General features: G+C 49.9%; 1 protein-coding gene across 1 annotated transcript in view; it reads left to right on the top strand.

The window, feature by feature from the left end:
• The first annotated feature begins 1,541 nt into the window (after positions 1-1,541).
• Positions 1,542-20,336, top strand: part of ARK2C (arkadia (RNF111) C-terminal like ring finger ubiquitin ligase 2C) — a 49,054-nt gene continuing 30,259 nt past the window's right edge. Inside the window, exon 1 of the mRNA XM_074166691.1 lies at positions 1,542-1,602. Coding sequence (XP_074022792.1) covers positions 1,542-1,602 — 61 coding nt within the window. The remainder of the gene's footprint in view (positions 1,603-20,336) is intronic.

Raw genomic sequence — 20,336 nt, 5'->3', positions numbered from 1 at the left:
GCACATACACATGTATGCATGTACATGTATGTACATGTATGCACACACATATGCACACTCATGCACACAAATGTACATGAATGCACATGTGTGCATATGTCTGCACACATTTGCACATGCACACACAGGTATGCACACATATGCACATGCACACACACCCACAGACACATGGACACAACACGTGTGCATATGCATGGACATGCATTTTCATGCACACAAAAGTATGCATATGCACATATGTATGCACATGCACACGTATGCACGCACACATATGTACATGCACACATTTGCATACACACGTATGCATGCACATGCACAAACACACACACGTGTACATGTATGGACATGCATGCACTCGCATGCTCATGCACATATATACTTGCATGCACATGTATGTATGCACACACACATATGTACATGTATATATACACATGCACATGCACACACATGCTCACGCATGCACATGTATGCATGCTCATGCACATATATACTCGCATGCACATGTACATATGCACACGCACACAGGTATGCACACTTACGCACACATATGTATGCACAAGCATGCACACGTATGCACATGCATATACTCACATGCAATCGTATGTATAGACATGCACGCACATGTATGTACACACATGCACACGTATGTATATGCATGCACACACGTATGCACATGCACGCACACACTTGTGTACATTTATGTACCACACACACGTATGCATATGCACACATGTATGCACATGTATGCACACACATATGTACACACATGCACACGTATGTACATGTATGTCCACACAGACATGCACATATGGACACACACATTTGCACGCAGGTTTATGTACATATACGTACCACACGCACACACGTATGAACACGCACGCACATGTATGTACCCATATGTACACACTTGCACACCTGTATGCACACACACATGCACACGTATGTACATGTACACATTTGCACACACCTATGCACATGCATACACGAATGCACACACATACACAGATGCATATGCACATACACATGTATGCAGACGCATGTATGTACATGTATGCACATGCACACATGTATGCACACACATGCACATGTATGCACATGCTCACATACATGTATGCACACACGCATATGTACATGTATGTCCACGTTTGCACACATGTACGCACACGCACACACGCATGTACACGCTCGCACCCATGTATGCACACATATATGCACACACGCACATGTATGTATGTCCACGTTTGCACACACGTATGCACACGCACACACATGTATGTACACGCACGCGCACGCACGCGCCTGTGCCGCTCCGCAGGCTGCGCGCGCCCCCGCCGCCGTCCCGCGGCCGCCCCGCCCCCTGGCCCTCCCCTCGCCTCTCCCATTGGCCGGGGGGCGTGTCCCTCCGCGGGCGGCGCCCCGCCATTGGCGGCCGCCGCCTTTGTGTGCCGGCGGAGCGGGCGGCCGCCACTCGCCGCCGCGTCGGAGGGGCCGGCGGGACCGGGCCGGGCCGCGCCGCCGCTCCGCGCCACAAAGGCCGCAGCATGGTCCTGGTGCACGTCGGCTACCTGGTGCTGCCCGTCTTCGGCTCCGTGCGCAACAGAGGTACCGCGCGGGGCCGCGGGTTCGCGTCCCGGGTGGGGAGAGTCCGTGTGTGGGATGTGGCGGGGTGGGAGGGATGGCGGCCGCCCGGCGGGCTCGGCCCGGGCTTCCCTCAGGTCGGCGGTTGGGGCGAGCCCGCCTCGCTGCCCCTCAGCCCCCTCCCCAGCACTGTCCGTTCGGCGGGAGGGTGTGTTTCCCGACCACCCTCCCCCAGCCCCCCCGGGGCCGCCCCGCCGCTTGCCCCTTTCCCGCCTCCAGCCTGTGCTTCGGTAGATCCATTTTCTTCTCTTTATTTATTTTGATTTTTAAATTATTCTTTTTGGTTTTATATTTTATTTTTTTTAATTTACAAATCCCCGTGTCCCCCCCCCCCGTCCCCGTCCCCCTCCCCTTTCCCGTCTCGCCGTGTAGCCTAGCCAGCAGGCCCATCTCAGCCTAGCCGTAGACGATAACAGCCATTTTTGTACCTTCATCCTGTTTAGCTGAGTACATTGCACTGTAAATTCCTGTTAAGTGGATTCATTTTGCTGTGGTCGTGGGGCCCAGAGTCTCTCTTTGGGAGGGGGGGGGGGGGGGGGGAAGGGGGCGGAGGAGGGGGGGGGGGGAAGAACTCCCTAAATTGCGGCCAAACCCCACCCTCACCCCACCCCCCCAAAAAAAAAAAAAACCAAAAAAACCCCAAAAAAACCCACAACCCAAAAAACAAACCCAATAAAATTAAGGGAGGGGAAATCCAACAAGGAATTGGCCTTAATGCCGAATAATAAAATCGGGAAGGAGTGATAACAAGGATGGGGTTTAAATAGCCCCACCACCCACACGCGGCCAGCAGAAGGGTGCAGCCTCCTCCCGGGTCGCCCCTTCACCCCACCCCCCCCACCCCCCCTCGCCAACCCCCCCATCCGCTCGCCACGGTGGTGGCCCCCAGGCTCCATCACCCTCCGCCACCACCGGTGTCCCCGTCCCGATCCCAAACCTCCGGCGTGGCCAACATCTTCCACCCCCCTATCCCACCCTCCAATAAAACAAACCTCATTTAAAAACGAAACAAAACAAAAAAAAAAAAAAAAACAAAAACAACAACGCAACAACCAAAAATACGTGATTGCGAAAAGAGACGACTGGCAAAATGGGTTTCCATTAAACAGGGATAACATTTTTTTCTGCTGTGCTAAATTACTTCCTGTTCTTATTTTGTGGGTAATTTTCTGTATCGGATATCCTTTGGTTGTGTATCTCCACCTTTTTTCTTGTACTAAAACTAAAGCATGGTCTGTATTTTTTTACATTACCTAGTTCCTGATGTAAATCTCTTCTGTAGAGAACATACCCTGCTGAAATGTAATGTGCTGTAGCCTATACATCTGCTCAGTGTACGCTGCTTTTGTTCTGTTGCCCTTCCATGGCATGGTGGGCCTTGCCTTTTTTTGTATTGTGTGCATGATGACATTGTTACACACGATTCCACTAATACTAATATACGATCTCTCAATAAAGAAACTAGTTTTCCTATATTAACCTAGTGTGCTTTTTCTATTGCTGTTTTCCCATTTATTGTCGTATCCTGCTGTTTTAGATTTTTTTCCCTTGCTTCCCACCCACCCCCCTACCTCCCCACCTCCCCCCCCCCCATCGTGAGGTTTGAGTGAGTGGATTTTCCTCCCCCCACACGCCCCGTAGTGCAGATATGGGGGCTTTTTTAATACATATTTTTGTTTTATTATTATTTCTCCTCTCCCATATCTACCCTCAGCATTAGTCTGTGTGTACATACTCCCTTAGACGCGCAGTCTCTATTACCGTTGTGCCGATGCAGAGTTCTGTTTTACCGCAGAATAGCCAAAAAAAAAAAAAAAAAAAAAAAAAAGTGAATAAACCCAAGCCCTCGTTATGAATCAACAAAAGAGAAAATTATTTGATAAAGGGTCTGCCGCTTACTTCATTCCAGTTTGCAACATTTTACACATTCCTTACCAGACTGGTACCAAAACGAGAGGGACGACCTCCAGATGGATGGGGGGGGGAATTATTATTTTATGTCTTTTTTTTTTTTTTTTTTTTTTTAAAGCTGATTAAAAAGAGATAAATGAACCTGGGGAGGGGAAAAAAAAAAAATCCCTTTAATCTACTAGCTGGATATTTAAATCTCTACATATATATGCGAGTGCCCTGCCCACCATCTGCTCGGGGAGAAGTTGCTGTGCCTGGGTCCCGCGGCAACTGGCTAGCTATAAGTATCTTCGCTAGCCCTCTGTGCAAGCCAGGGCTCCTAAAACCCTCCCCGCTGCTAATGTTTATAACTACATTTTTTTTTTTTAATATTTTTTTTTTTTTTAAGCCTCCAGGCCCACCATCTTCCGAATAACCCCATTTGGTTAAAAGAGCAAACTCCGGGGTTTGGGAGAAAGTCACAGGGAACCTTAAAAAAATTAAAATATATATATATATATTGGAAGCAGGGAAGGGTTGGACAACCTAATTGCGGGTGATTTTTTTTTTTTTTTTTTTTTCTGCAGCTGCAGAGCGATAATAATCCCCCGTCCCCTCTCCTTGTTCCTGCGCCAGACCTCCTCTCCCAGGTCTGTAAAATGGTCCTGTAAACCCACCCCACCGCCCCTCACCTCCCCCTACTCCCCCAAATTTTTTTTTGGCTGGGAAACTGCCGTGGGGAAAGTCAGGGCTCCCAAAAGCAGGAGATGGGGCTGGGGTTGGGGGAGATGGAGGAGGAGAAGGTGGTGATGGGGGGGGTGGAGAGCATCTTGTCTTAATTGCATTTCCACAGAAGGTGGGGAGACACAGGACTGGCGATTTGTCTTTAATGAGAGGAAGACAAATTCAGCAGGTTCCCCCTCTCCAGACCCCAACTTTTCCCGACTTAAAATTTCACCAGGAGCCTCTCGCCACCAAAACCAAAAAGCCAGTGGCTCCAGCAGCCCCCCCAAACCCCACACCCCTCCGAGAGACGCATCATTTTGCAAGGCCGTGCCTTTCCGCCTCCCCTCCTCGCTTCACCCACACTTTGATTGGTTTTTTTATTATTTTTTTTTTCAAACACTTTTTTTTTTTTTTTTTTTAATTTCCTCCATAGTTCCTTTTCTGTTTTTTTCCGTCTATCTCGATGACTGTTTGGCCATCCTCTCTCCCCACCTTCTCAGCCACCACCACCACCACCCCCCCTGGATGTAAGTGTATGCTGTGGCCCTTTGTTCTCGCTCCATCCTTGTGTCCCCCCCTTCCCGGGGGGGCCAGTGCTGAGCTCCGATGCCTGACACATGTTCCCCCCCCTCCTCCGAACGCCGTGTCCCCAGGAGGGAGGCTGTGCTTCTCGCTTGCATGAAGGGAGACGTGCATGCCTGGTGGGGCTGATCATTTTCCAATGTGGGGTTTTTTTTATTATTTTTTTCTTCTCCCTTTTATTTTAATTTTTTATTTTATTTTGGTTTTGGGTTTTTGTTGTTTTTTTTTTTTTTTTAACTCAACCCCCCCCCACAATGAGATTTTTTGACTTACGGTGTGGAAAAAAAAAAATAATTAAAAAATAAATAAAAAAATTAATCCCTACCCCACCCTGAAACCCCCCGACAGGGATAAACCCTTCCGAATTGTGCAGCTGCCCCTTTGTTAGGAGCGGCGGATTCACCGCAGCCAGTGCAATAACCTCCCCCCACCCCTTTCAATCCCCCCCACCAGATCTGCAAATTAACTCTAGTACACAGCAAAAACCGTTTGGTCAATACACTCTTGAGGATGGCTCTGTAATCTAATAAAATAATAATAATGCAGAAAAACTGCTGGGTTAACGGCAACTCGTGCTAAGCGATTTATCGTCCCCATCGTATTCTGACCTGTCTTGTTAGAAACACCTTCTTACCAGAGGAAACATTTCTTCTCCCCCTTCAGCACCCCCCCCCCCCAAGCCCTTTCACCTCCCAGCCTTATTAGTTAGTAGCCACCAGGCTTCCATAGCTTGTAGTCCATCAAACGCATCCACAAAGTTAATGACTTCATTCCTTTTGACGCTCTCCCGAGTCTTGAAAAGCCACGTGGCACAAAGAAAATAATCTTTTTATCTTTTTTTTTTTTCTTTTTTTTTGATTTTTAGCATCCGGGGCGGGGGTGGGGGGGGAGCTGAGGAGAAACCCCAAAGGGGCGTCACGTGCTGGGGGTGTGGAGGCACAGGCAGTGATTTCTGCAAAGCACCCCCATCTCTCCAGCACCCACCCCGCCGGTGTTCCCCAGGATTCTCTCCATCACGGGAGGGGGGACACACGGATAATCCCAAATTACGGCCCAAACGGGCTCCGGGATCCGTTTATCTCGGGGTCGCGTGAAGTTTTTTACGCACACCCGCGTGTGTTTAAAGGATGCCTTAAGGGGAGCTGGACCCATCTCTCTCTCTCTCTCACACGCGGTTTGGGGGGGGTGACACGATTTCCATCGGGTTTTGGTGTTTTGTTTTTTTTTTCTTAAAAAGATAAGACAAGTAGCGGTCACATTTTGCTCATACTGGGAATAATCAGCAAAGTCTCATGAAAGCTGGTCTGGATTATTTTACCTTGCTGCGTGCGGATCCCTGGAAATGGGTTATTTAAGAACCCAGCGAGTTTTGGTGCCCGAGAGATGCGAGAAAGCTGCGAAATAAACACGAAAAAGATGCGAAACGCAGCTGCGGAGCTCGGGGGGGGGGAAGGAATCGGGGAGGGTGTTCTCCACAAAACCCAGGAGCTGCTCTGGCTGGGAGGGGGGACACGGTGGGGGGACACTCTGGATTCACTCGGGGTGTCCCGGACAGAGTGTGGGGTCCCAAACCAGGGGTGGGACAAGAGCCGTAGGCGCCAGGACACTGCCATAACCACCCCGGTCCTCGCCGAGTCCTCCTCCGTGAACCTCCTGGAAGGACTGTAAGTCTGAGCTTCCTTTTTTTGATGATGTTCCAGACCCTGATGGTAATTTGGGGAGCACCTCGTTAGCTGGAAGGGGAGGATGGAGCCCCATGCTCCCAAACCTGTCCCCTGTGCCACGGGGACATCCAAGACCGACTCATCCTGCTCCACCCACCAGGCGGAGGATGGTCGCAACCGCTGGAGGTGGAGGGGTGGAAGGAGAAGGGAGGACGGCTCTTTTGGGGTGCTCTGTGGGGCACGGGCACCCCCTCCAGCCTGTTTACCTGCTTGTTTGAACCCAGACCGTGCTCTGGGGCTGCCTCGCGTCAAAACTGGAAGGTCCTTATCTCTAGAGGTGTTCAAAAGGTGACACGAGCTGCAGCAGAGAAAAGCCTTTTCCCGTCCCTTAACCTGGGAACGCTTGTTGGGAAATGTTAAATAACTGTGCCAGAAATGCCAGGGGGGACCTTTGCAAAAGGTCTTCTCCTACATCTAGATCATCTTCCATATCCGTAACCTCCAAGACCAGAGCTGGTTTGGCGGATGGGAGAGAGGTGGCACCGCCAAATGTCCTGTGACACTGGGGCACCTCACGGTGTCTGGACCCACAGCTCCTGCAGTGGGTCTGTAACGCAAGGCTTTTCCACTAAAGGGCAGCGCATAAAGTAGAGCTTCAAATTGCTGCTTATGGCAAATTTGATGCTCAAAACTCAGAATTCGGCTGTAGCGCTCTGGAGGTTGGTGGTTTGGGAAGGAGAAGGGTGGTATGTGGCTGCGGTGGGGCCAGGGCAGGGACCTGTGGGTGGGCAGCGAGAGTGGGGCTATGCCCCAGCGGGGAAAATGATAATTTTCTCCCTTTTTGGGGTTCAATTTGGGGAGACGGAGCGGGTCGCTCTGCACTCAGGGTCGGCAGAGGGGTTGCGCTTTCCCGAGTGGCCCCACACCGGACCCCATGGGGACACTCCCCAATTTAATCCTTGCAAGGTCTTGTCTTACTCCTGAACCTTCCTAAGGAGAAACTCAGGTCTTTGGGGAGGGGCTAAGTTCTCCCTCTAAAATAAAATAAAAAACAGACCACTTTTCAGCCAGAGCAGGAGGTCCTGGTGGTGGCAGGGACCAGGCTCCTCTGCTGGAGAACTGAAGGTGGGCAGCAGCCAGGAGGAAGGGAAAGCAAACCCACATCTTCTCCATGGCCCCCCGCCCGCCACCTTTGCTTAACCCTTCCTGCTCCTCCTTCTGCTCGGTTTTGCAGTCTCCCAGGACCTTTTCTCACCCATTTTCCTGCCTGCTGGTCCTTTACATTGCCCAGCCCCAGCTGGGTTGGGCTGGTTGGCACGTGCTATGGTGGATCCCTCTTGGTAAGTCTCCTTAACCTTAACCACTCTTGTTTTCTCTCCCTCCCTCCAAAGGCGGTAAAATGTGCCTGCAGGAGAAGTTGCACGTGTATGGTTTGTAGATCTTTAATGAAGAGTCAGGAGCAAAGCAGGTACTGGAAGCAGTGAAGATGCAGGTTATGGGGAGAGGCAATAAGGGGCAGCTTGGTACCCGTGGGCTGTCCTCATGTCAATGTGAGGACATACCTGCGGGGAAATGTTTGGATGAGGATTTTGGTGTCTTGGAGAAGGACCTGGCTGTCTCCATCTCTCACACCACATCCCTGTGCTCCTGGCCGCTCACAGTGGCTGTCCTGCCTGGAGGTGACACCTGGGGGTGTGGGTGACCATCAGCTTAGCTGGAGCCACTGGCCATCACTGTTTTACCCTGGGTGGCTCAAGTGATGTTGTGGAGCTGTTACCCTGTGTTGCTCCTCCACCTCCTTCCCCAAATGATACAAGGAGCAGCTGTTTCCCTAAACGAGGAGAAAGCTGTGCCATGGGTACCTTCTGGGACTTCTCTGAAGGGACCTTGAGCAGGACTCTGATGGATCTGGACACCCCATATGTCCAGGCACATGACGTTGGGGCTGAGTTAGGAGCTGCCCTGAAAACCTGCTCTTGTCTTTTTCTCCAGGCTTGAGAAGGTCTCTAAAAGACATTCAGAAACACAGTCCTTTGGGCATCTGTCGTGCTGCAGCTGCTCCCCGCGTTGGGCTCCTCCAGTGGAGGGTGGGATTGGGAAACCTCCCCATAGCAAATGTGTCCTCCCCAGTGGTGTTTTGTGTTGTGTCTCCGGGTTTTCTTGTTTTCCTGGTGGCATCTGGCTCTTCCTTCAGCCACTCTGCTAGCTCAAGGTACTAATGTAACCAAAGGGATCTTGGGTTTTTTGGAAGTTGAGGGTGCGTGAGGACGCACCACTCATGAGCACTTGCCCAACCAACCTGTTTCCATGATACGTCTCCTTAAAAACTGGGCATCTACAGACAAAAGGAAGCTTTCTCCTCTCTTTTTTTGGTAGCAAAAGAGGTGCCCATTCTCCTGCAGCATTGGGTAGGACCTCATTTGTGCTTCGTGGGGCAGTGGAGAATGTTTGTCTGGTCCATTCAGGGCTGGTCATCATCAGCTGGTGGGAGCTGAGAATTAAATAGACTCTTCTGTGAGCCCCAAAGTTCAGTGAGGAGCAGCTGGAGGCAGAAATGAGCTGTGGGTTCATGGTGAAGCTGCCTGGACGTGGGATCGGACATCAAGCTGGAGAGGTCTCAGCTTGTTTATACATGTATACATCCAAAATAAGTCCTCAGATTTTAAGAATTGCATGGCTTTTATACTAGGATGAGTAAGGTGGGAATGTGGTTTGATCTGGTTTGTTTGTCGTGGTGTTTTTTGAAAAAAAAAAACAACACAAAAAACCCCCCAAAACCAACAAAACCCCACCATAATTAGCAGGGAATTGACCATAGTCTACAGGTATGTCGTTTGCGTGAGGGTTTGGTGATGCAATTATCTTCGCGAGACCGTCAGCGTGTTTCCCGCCCCAAGGTGGCATTTGCTGGCAAACTCGAGCAGCAGCTTTTTAAATCCGAAGGTAAACGGGGGTGCTGATGCTTCGGGAGAGAGGTGTCTGCCAAGCCTGGCGCTTTCCACACCCTCCGGGTGGAAAATAATACCACGTGTCTCCAATCCGCCCGGCGGGGAACGGAGCCGTAAGTCTCGTGCAGATTGCCGCGCCTGTTGTTGTGGCTCGCTAAAATCCACGCCTCTCTGTCTTGTAGCCTGGCCTTTAATATTAATATCTTCAATTTCATTTATAAATTCACTTATCAGCTTTCATTAGTCACCCCGTTAATGATCCCAGGCAAGAAATTTGTCATTTGACGTCAAAAGGCGGATTAAGGGACTTCCAGAGCCTTGGGCTTCGTGCCGCACCGGAATTACAGCGCCTGGCGTATGAGGCTGATGCTATGTATAATTTGCATCTGCTGCTCAGGGGATGAGCGATTATTTTATATATTTAGCAGAAAACAAGAGCGTTTCTTGATCGTGAGTGGTGTTAACGTTGCCTGCAGACTCTGCAGTGTTATGAATCACGGGGCTATAGACATCTCGTCTGCCGGCGTGCCTGGTCTCGCATCACCACGGTGGTAGACTCTGGAGGGTGGGATCCTCCTCCTCGGGGAGGTGGGGGGGCTTAACGCACGAGCGGTTAATTGAAATTAAGAAGTTCCCTCAAGGCTGGGAGCTGGAAGGGACCGGGAGTGGATTAAGCTTTGCTTGGCCAAGGTTGAGCGTCTCTGGTCTCCTTGGTGGGAGGTGGGGTTGGAGATGGGCGTCTAAGGCATGGAAATGGGGAAAAAAATCTCAAAATATTTGCTCAAAACATCTGGAAAAGAGCAGGATTGGAGTGAAAACAGATGAGATGTAGCATCCCCAGGCACAGGTCCATCACGATGAGGCTTTATAGATGTTAAGAGCAGCCAGCATGTTGGAAGAAGCCTTATCTTGTCCGGCCGTTATTTGTGATATCCCACAAATCTCCGGGGGCTGAGATAAGGAAGGAGGAGGCGTTCTGCACAGAGATAGCGTGACATGTGCGGGCTTGGGGTTACAAGGCTTTTTTTTTTTTTTTTTTTTTTTTTTTTAATAGTGAATGTCTCAGTTGCATCCAACCCTATGAAAAAGAGGTCCCCTCCAGCGCTGGCCACCTCCAAAGCCTGTCAGCAGCCTCAAATTCCCTCCTCTCTGCAGGGCTTCCTTTGAGATGGATGGGCTGCAGGCAGGTCTCCATGAGGCTGAATGGAGAAAATTTTACCCATCGTGTACCAAAAGCACTTACTGAGCTGGTTTTGCTCAGTCCTCGTTGGCCTGAGTGGGAAACGTCTGTATGAACCTGAGATAATGGTTGTATCGTGTGTCAAGTGCAGCTCTGGGAGGGTCTGGAGGTAAGCAACAAACCTGGCCAGGGGCTGCAGACTGACCTACGCTGTCTGGAATTTTGATTATGGGTGTGTGAATCTGGCCTGGGTGGGAAATAATGGCACGGGTGAATCTAGGTGGGCCCCTCAAGACAAGAAAGATATTGAGGTTCTGGAGTGTGTCCAGAGAAGGGCAACGGAGCTGGTGAGGGGTCTGGAGCACAAGTCTTGTGAGGAGCAGCTGAGGGAGCTGGGGGTGTTCAGCCTGGAGAAAAGGAGGCTGAGGGGAGACCTTCTCGCTCTCTACAACTCCCTGAAAGGAGGGTGTAGCCAGGGGGTGTTGGTCTCTTCTCCCAAGGAACAGGCGATGGGACAAGAGGAAATGGCCTCCAGTTGCGCCAGGGGAGGTTTAGGATGGATATTAGGAAAAACTTCTTCACGGAAAGGGTTATCAAGCCTTGGAAGAGGCTGCCTAGGGCAGTGGTGGAGTCTCCATCCCTGGAGGTATTTAAAACAAGCGTGTAGATGTGATGCTTGGGGACGTGGTTTAGTGGCGGCTTTTGTCAGTGTTAGGTTGATGGTTGGACTCCATGATTTTAAAGACCCCTTCCAACCTGGACAAGTCTATTCTAGAAGGCTGCCAAAGGTTGTGGGGATGTGGGGAGATGGAGCCCCTTAACCTCCCGTCTGCAAGGATGAAAGGTGACAGAGAGTGAAATACCTTCCTGCTCTTACCAAAGCAGCAGCAAAACCTACCATCCATCCTTAATTTGTTGCTGGACTCTCTGCCTGACTCCTTCGTGCCTTAAATTAACCAACGTTAGCCAGACTCTTGTCTCTGAGGTTTCTCTTTGAAGATATGAGCTGAGAAAGCGGCAATTTGACTGCAATGTGGAGAATATTGCACAGGAACTGGGCCCCAGAGCAAGGGTCTAGTGGCAGTGGGGGAAAGCATGGGTGAGCGGTGGGTGGTGGACCAGATCAGTTGATGGCACTTCTATTGACCTGAGTTGCTGGGGACTAGAGCTACATGAAAACAGAGATATCTGCTTTTGATTATGATGGTTATTTTTCCGGTTCACTGGCTGAAAACTTATTTTCTTGGTTTTATACTGTCTTTGAGATTTTTCAGCAAAGCTGGGGGAGGGAAGGCTTTTAAATGGCTTATTTGAAGTGAGATGAAATAGGCCACAACCCCAGAAGTGAAATGCTATCTTATGGCAGAAAATGAAACAGAGTCAACTGGATGCAGGGAATAAAACCAATTCATCATAATCTTTCAGTTGGGTTTTTTTGTACAGAAACATTTCACTTAGGCATAATTTTTTTATTTTCCTATCCAAGAGAGAGATTTAGTGCTTTTTACTGGCTTTGAAAGAATGCAAGAGTCAGGAATAGACTGCCTCGGTCCTCCGTGTTGAAACCACGTTGTGACTTAAGTGTGTACAGGAATTGGGTTTATTTAATCAACTTAAAGTGCTTTAATGCCTGAGATGAGCCTTGGAGAAGTGAAGGCTGTGTCTCCAGTGCGGGAGATGGCAAAATGTTAGCCCCTGCCTTTCCTTCCTTCTTGCCTCTCTTGGCAACGAGGACGGGTTCCCAGGCTTGCAAGGACCAGACATGCTTTCCAAAATTAAAATGAGAGCTGAGGTGTCGTATGGGATGTGCAACCACTGCTTTGCTCCTCACCGGGCTCATCTACCCGAGTTACTTCAGCCTGTAGAGACAATTAGCAACTTCTCCATGGACATGCCTGGTTCGAGGAGCAAAATCTGTCTCGCACGCATGATTACAAACTTTCCAGTGGAAATCCTGGGTGTTTTGCCAAAGGAGACCAAGTACCGTGGAGATAAGGACATATCATCCTGCCCTGGGTCATCTGCAAGGAGAGTCCTGTATTGCCAGATCCAGATGGGACATGATGCCATCCAGGTGCTGCTTCTGTAGGATGCAGGGGTGTCCTGAGGAAGGAAAATATTACCAGGAGGTAGTTACAAGCCTAGAAAAATAGGACGTGGACCAAGGGGAAGGGAGGCAGGGTAAATCCTTCATCCCTCAGACAGAAAGCAGCTCCTCCTGAAGGGAGTTGGGGTGCTGCTGGGGAAGCCAGAGGATGTTTGTTAGGTGTCCGGTGTGACTCTGTTCTTCCTGTTACAAGCAATTTTGAACCCTATTAACACAATCAAGGGGCAGACCTCAACAACATCCAGGAAGCTTATAGAAGTTTGGGGGATACGTTACACTGGCTCATGCGTTCATCCAGACTGCGTGGGACCAGCTGTGCTGAACCCTGTCCTTGTCTTAGGATCCCTTATCCACAGCCCAGCATCTCTCATTGCTCAGTTTCCTATAGAAAAAGGTCCAAAGTTTCCTGCAGGAAAAGGACCTCAATGCTGGCAGACCCAGGCTTAGACCCATCCTCTGGCTCTCTGCAGAGACACAACATTCGCTGCTCTTCAGCAAATGCATTACAAGGCTGGTTTTAATGCCGCTTGAGAAGTCCTCCTGGCCAGCACTGCTGATGGCATTACCTTCACTTGATTCCTTCACCTCTACGTCTCTCTTTGCCATGTTTTTCCCCATGGACGTGACGGGTTTGTCTGAGTTGCTCCATCTTCACATTCATTCTCCAGGCACCAAAATCTTCTTCTGGTACTGTCTCTGGGGCTCAAACCTGCTGGAAACACTTGAGATGCTCAAGTACGCTGGTCTGCTGTATGTTGGTGGAGGGGAGGGTAAGGCACTGCTGCCCATGGGATAGAGTGTCCAGAGGATGGAGGACCTCCTTGGGACCTCTGTGGGCTGAAGGGATGAGGAGGCTGAAGAACAAGTGCTGTCCTTGGCTGCTGCGTCAGGAGATGGCTGTGACTGATGCTGTAATAACTGGTGTTGGGAACGTAGTGATGGGGAGGTCTATCTCCTAACCAGAGTGCTAGTTTCAAAGCATGGTTGCATCGGTCACATGCCCGGTGGAAAGGAGCGTCAACAGTGCGGTGCTGAGTGGGCTTTAGGTACACATCCCTCATCCAGCTTCACTTCTAGAAAACATTGCTTTTAGAGAGGGGGTGGTTTTGATGGATGCTTTGCAGAAAATACCTGTGCAAAATACCTGCTGCCCTTTCTCGACCTTGAACAGGGAGCACTGATGCCTCTCCTCTCCCTCCACCTCCTGGGTTTGGTGCTCCAGCAAAACTGGTCGCAGCTTTCTGGCTTTCCCACGCTGAGAATTGGTCCCTTACCAATTACCCTGCAATTCAAATGGGAAACAAGGGGATGGACATGCTTTGCAGAAACCCAACTCACTGGCAGCAACCCTTGGTGGAAGGTGACATCCAGGCCAGCGCGAGAGCCAAAGGGCATCTAAGAGGTGCTGGGACCCTCCTGCAAGCCAGGGCTGGGCAGGCAGATGGTGGCAGGGGAGGAGGGATGGACCAGGGCACCCAACATCTAACCCCGCTTGGAGATGCCGCCTCTGCAGAGGACTTTGAGGAGTCCTCTTTGAAAGCGGCCTATTGGAGGTAAGTTTGACGGAGCGAGTGGGTGTGCGGAGTTGGCACCCTGACCCAAAACGCTCCTCTCCAGCCCATGAACAGACCCAGCTCCTGGTCGCTTTTCTTTTTTTTTTTTTCAGCATAAAAAACAAGTCCGTTTCTAGTGGTGCCGTGACACATGCACTTTCGCATCACGCCAGGGAGCTGCAGCCATGAGAAAGCCAACAAATATAATATGAGACTTTGTGATTTAAAAAAATGAAAAAATAGAAAAGAAAAAAAAGGGATAAAAGCCCAGAACACAACAGTAACATGAAAATGCAAAGCGTTGGCCAAGGTTCAGACACCAAAAAGCTAATGAAAAGGTGCTTTTGTTCTTACCGATGCCTGCCATGAGGGGTCTGTGCCCCGCATCTCCTGGGGTTTTGGGGTTGGCTGTGGCGCGGTCCTTAAGCTGTAGGAGTTTCTTTCTCTGGTGTCCACGTGCACACCGCCTTCCACGGTGAGAAAGGTGGCTTTCACCTCTGGTGTCCGGCTCTCTCCAAAGAGCAGGGCTTAGAATTCCTGGTAAATTTGCCTCTGTGGGAGAGGTTTTAACTGAGTTCTGCTGTGGAAGTGCTCGGTGACGGTGGAGGAGGGAGGGCAAGACACAGCGGGAGGCTCTCAGGACAGCAGGTGGTGGACCAGAAAGTCAAGGAAAAACAGCAACGTAGAGAGATAAATCCCACACCATGGGCTGGGGATGCTTGTTGGTGCGGCTTGGTAATGGCCAGGAGAACTGTGTGGTTTTTTTCCAAGCTGGGCAGGGGTTGGGGGTGGCCGTTGCCTGGTTTCCACCGTATTTAGAGAAAAAGAGACCTTTGTCAAGCAAGCTGAGCTGCTCTGAAGGGCTGGGTGCTTTGGCTGAATGAGCCACCACTTGTCAGAGAGAAAATAGGGCATTCAGGAGGGTGACAACTCTGCCCAAGCTACACCTGTAATACCAGGGCATCTCTGCCCTTAAAACTACAAACAGGATCGTGCTTGTGGGGCTTCACACTGCTGTGCTGCTACCCCGAAACACCGAGAAAAGAAATCCATATACTCCATTAGAGCAGAAAAGCGAATGACCTGAACCTAGGGGTCCCAGGAGGACACTTGCCATCCATACCGGTTTTGATGTTCTTCTAAAAAAATAAGAAAGATTCCACTGTAAAATCTCAGAAATCAAGATTTCCCCATCCAGCTTTCTGTGTGAGGGCAGTCAGGGTTTGGGGACTGCCTGTGGATGTCTCTTTGGGGCTAGATGTTAGCAGATCTGCCAAATCTTGGACTGCTTCTGAGCCAGCCAGCACCTCCTAAAGGGGCTCGGTTTGAACTGCTTGGTCAAAATGCTCTGTCTGAACGGAGGAACAGGATTAGATGTTTTGCAGTTTCTGTTTCTCAAAAACATGGGAGAAATTTTAGAAAAGCAGTGTGCGGCTCGTCTGGTGTTCTGGAGGCGCCAGGCTCTAATTAACATCACTGAGAAGTTCAGCTCCCAACTTTAATTCCTTTTTGTTTGTAACTGGGAGCTCTGAAGAGTCAACAGATTTTGTGGCTTGAACAGATGATTATTTCTTCCCCCCTCTCCCCCCGAGCTGGGTTGAGTCTGAAATACACCTTTGTAACTACAGCTTTTCTCTCTTCTACTTGATACCTGCCAGAACCACCACCCAACGGACTTTACATGGGTTAGTGCTATTCACGTGGTATTATTTCAACTCGGGCAGAAGTCTTCTCCTGGATTCAGCAGTTAGCGCTGTGAAAAATCTTGTAATCTTTTTTTTTTTTTTTTTTCTGCTCTCTCTAAAGGTTCAGTTACGCTGTGAACTGACAATATAGATGGAAAATGCACATCGAGGGTTATTTTCATTCCAGTCTTTGTGCGAAGCCTGCACTCCTCGTGATGCAGAAGTGCTGTGCGCATCCCTTGCCAGGACAGAGGAGAGTTTTACGTGCCGTTGGCACTTTCAGAGTTGTAACGTGGAGGCACGTACCCTGCTGCACCAGGAGATGTTCTGTTTTTCAAAGAGCATCTTCCACTGGTTGATAGAGTTTCAGAATAATTCAGCTGGGAAGGGAGCTCTGAAGGTCTCCAGCCAAGCCTCCTGCTCAGGTAATAGAATCATAGAATGGTTTGGTTTGGAAGGGACCTTAGAGATCATCCAGTTCCATCCGTGGGCAGGGACACCTCCCACTAGACCAGGTTGCTCAGGTCAGGGATGTCTTCACAGTTATTGAGTATCTCAGGGTCTTGACCATTCAAGGGTGGAGATGACAGCACCTCAGTGGTGCCTGCTTTCTGGTCAGCAGTCCCTGGGGGCTCTCCCACTCTGGATGGGCAGTCAGATGGCATGGGCACGGGTGTAGATGTACTCTCCCCTGCCATAAAATTCATCATTGGGTGCTTCCCTTCCATTCTGCACTGGAGTCATCCCCTCCAATCATTGGGACTTTCTATGGGCAGGGGAATCCACTTCCATGGCTGCATCTGCATGGGGAAGATCCCAAACCAGCATAGGGTCTGGTCCAAGGCTGAGCAGCTGGGCTGTGTCCAACACCCGGAGCAGAAACAGGCTCTCCTGAAAGTGCTGGACATGCTCCTGCTTACCTAAATGGCACATGTGGTTCCAGGTAGGCAGCAGGCATGACATGCTGACCCCCAGCTCCATAGATTCCCTCTTGGACCTTCTGGTCTTCCCCAAGGTTGAGTACATGCTTTTGGTCTCCCGCCTTCGTTTCTTCATCCACACAGTGCACCAGTGCCCATCTCACAGGCCACTGGGTGTAAAATTCAGGAAACAAGGAAAATGTGGATGATTCTTCCCCTCTGTAGGTACAATTCCTGGGGAAAATGTAAATGTGGCTGGGGAAAAGTGGGTTTCTGGTTTTCATCCTCCTTCCTGTGGTCACTATTGAGAAAGTGATGTCTGAAGAGTTGTACTTAGCCACAAAAACTTGGCCAGATGTCTCTGCTTTCTTCAAGAAATAGATTTAGAAATTAAACAGAAAGCTGACAAAGCTGAGACTTTTGGATTAAAAAAACAAACAAGCCAACCTCAATTCCTTCTTAGTGTCATATATGTATATATTTAAGAACGGGTTTAACATTATTTTGTTTTAATCCCGGGCAGGGGGAGGGGGGCATTTTCCCAAGGTAGTAGTAGGAAGAGAAGTGACTCAGGCCCCATCTCCTCTATGAAGTCTGCTTAAAAATAAAGATCTGGGGGAAAAAAACTGGTGCTGACACTAGCTGTGTGACTTCCTTGTCTAGCTGCTCTGATCAATAGGTTTGCTTTCCCCCTGTAGCTGATAGATCTTGACTTTTCGAGTCCGACAGTTGCTTTTTGCAGTGCCAGCTGCTTCGAGGCTGTGGAGACTTGTGGCCACTTCTCAATAGCAGGGGATTTGTCGAAGTAAATCAGATCTGGAGTCGCTGAGAGGGAATTAGTGTGAAACGCCGTGATGTTAGTTTTACAGTCGCTTTGATAGGCATAACCACACTATTAAACTGATCTGCCTGTATTTAACTCTTATTTGTGCTCGAGTGGAATAAATGTTTTTCTTTAGGAAGGATGAATTTTACAAAGTAAAAGAGCCATTATAAAACTCCCAAATGCCTCAGCAATAACAACATTACAACCTACAGCCTGAAACCCAGACTCCTTATAGTGCCTTCAAGTCCTATTTCATCCCCTTCCCCACCTCCTCTTCTCCCTCACCCCAATTACACTTCCAAAATATCTCTGAAATGATGGTGTTGTGGACACAGCTGGTGAGACCTTGCCTGGTCACACACAGCTAAATTTGTCATCTGGCTTCAGCAGAGCAGCTCCTGACTTCAGTCTGAGCCAGCTGCTTCTCCATGTTGTGTTACGCGGTGGAGAACATCCTCACCTTGATACCCGGATGGGACTCTGATAAATTAAGGCTTTCTAAGAAGTTGCAGCTTGTACCGGGCTGGTATAGACATGAGCTGGTTGCACCCTCAGATTTGGGTTAATAGTACTCAAGTAGGAAAAAGTGAAGTGTGTTGGGTTTTTTTAGTGATAGGTCCTCCTTTGGCCATGAGTGACACCAGCTATAGCAGCTTGTTGTAGAAGCAGGGAGAGAAACTGGAGTGAGGTGGGCCACCAGCCATGGGGCCATGCCAGGAGGGTATGGGCAGGTAACGGGTGGACACCTGCGTTGCTGACCTCCCTGCTGTGTTGACCACCAGCTCCTCAAAGCTGCTTCCCAGCTGGGCACAGAGACCAAGCAGAGGGACCAGCGATGGTGGCTGTTGGGCTGTGAAAAGCAGACGGAGGGACAGACCCAACAGACGGGGTTGAGCTTATCCAGATCCAATATCCCTGAGTCCAGTAACATCTCTAAATCCTCCGTACCATCGTTGTGGCAGGCAGTGGGGTGAAAAACCTGTAATCTTGCTCATAAAGCAAGGGGTAGAAATTCATGGCTGGGAGTGAGGGCTGGAAACTGAGACAGAATCCTGTTGAAACGTGTTACTTGCTTTTAGCAAATTTTTGTGTAGATTTTTTTTCTTTCCTTTTTTCTGCCCCTCCCTCTCCCCCCTTCCCCCCCTCCCCATTGCCTCTACCTTTCAAGGCAAGCTCGTGCAGATTTGTCACAGGTCAGAAAAACTTAAAGCCATGATTTGTAGAAGATGAACGGACTTTTAAAATCAATTTTGTGGTCCCGGGTGTCAGCGGGGTGCCAATCACCCTGTGCTGGTGCTGCCTGGTTCCTCTGCCGGTATCATTAGGAGGCGCGGGCAGCATTCATTACAGGGAGGCTGAGTCTCGCCGCCTGTTAATGGAATTGAGCTGGCTGACCTTAATGTGGGGCTGATACTTAATTTGGAGTTTCTCTGGACACCAGCAGGCTGTAACGGAAGCAATACAGGCCCAGCAACACAAAGCCTTAGCCCCCGAGAAGAGAGCAAAATAAATTAAATTTACTAATTAGTAAAAAACCTTGAGGCCTTGAGGTCACACGTGGAGTGAGAAAAAGGGTATTATTTTTCCGCTTTGCAACTGTACGGGTCCCTGGTAGTGTCTCGTGTGCTGTGGGGAGAAGCATGGCACAGACTATCTGCCCTGGACTGGTGGGAAATTTTGGTGCACCCACTCCGATGTGTGTATCTCCAGCCCCATAGCCATCTCCATCACCCTCCTCGTCTCCTTTGGTCTCCTGGTCTCCTTTGCTTCACTGAGATGCACAGGAGAGAGACCCTATACCCCTGAGACCCTCCATGGGGGTCTCTCCTGATGCACCACCCATGGCCCCATGGGGTCCTTCCTTGCTGGTGTGTTACCTGCAGCAATTGGTCTCCATGCTGTCTCCACCTGGGCTCAGGGATGGTCACCTGCTAAAAATCTGTGGGTAACCAGAGTGGAGGTGGTCATCCCCCATCCCTGGTGCTCAGTTGCAGTCCTTGCTATGGTGGGAAGTGCAGGCAGCAGGTTGATTTGATATAATGTACCAGGGGACTGGGGAGCTTGCAGTGATTTTTGGATGCTCCCTTGGTGAGGTTGTGCACTGCTGAGAACATCTGTGCATCTGGGTCAGAAGCTGAGCTAGTGGGGGCTGTTTTCCTCCCTTCCCATGAGATTTTCAAGACTGTGGGAAGAAGTACAAACCTCTGCCTGTGGCTCAGGGCTTTGGGCTCTGCCTGGGACGCAGCACTGGCCAGTTCCTGCCCTGCGAGTGCCAAAGATAAAAGGTGTGAGTAAATGTACAGGAACGGACCATCAGCAAGGTTTATTGGCCATGCCCCTCTCCTCATGAGCCCCACTTGCCCCTTGGTGCAGTAGATACAGGAAGGGGGTTCCCAGCATGGGATTCTTGCAGGAAAAAGTAAAATTGGAGAATGAGCCCACCATCCCAGCTGTTTGGCAGGGAAAAGCATGGTCCCTCCACAGTCTGGAGCTGATGAAGATGTCTCTCTGGAGCCAGGAGGAAGCTCTGGGCCAGCGTGGTGCCAGGAAAAAGATTGAATTATATAATTTCCTAAATGCCTCCTGAACATCTAGGGCCATGATGTTGTAAAAGGTG

This window comes from Numenius arquata, chromosome Z (genome assembly GCF_964106895.1).
Source record: "Numenius arquata chromosome Z, bNumArq3.hap1.1, whole genome shotgun sequence".
Lineage (NCBI taxonomy): Eukaryota > Metazoa > Chordata > Aves > Charadriiformes > Scolopacidae > Numenius > Numenius arquata.
The sequence above is the reverse complement of the archived record's forward strand: the minus strand, read 5'-3'. Positions and strand labels throughout refer to the sequence as shown.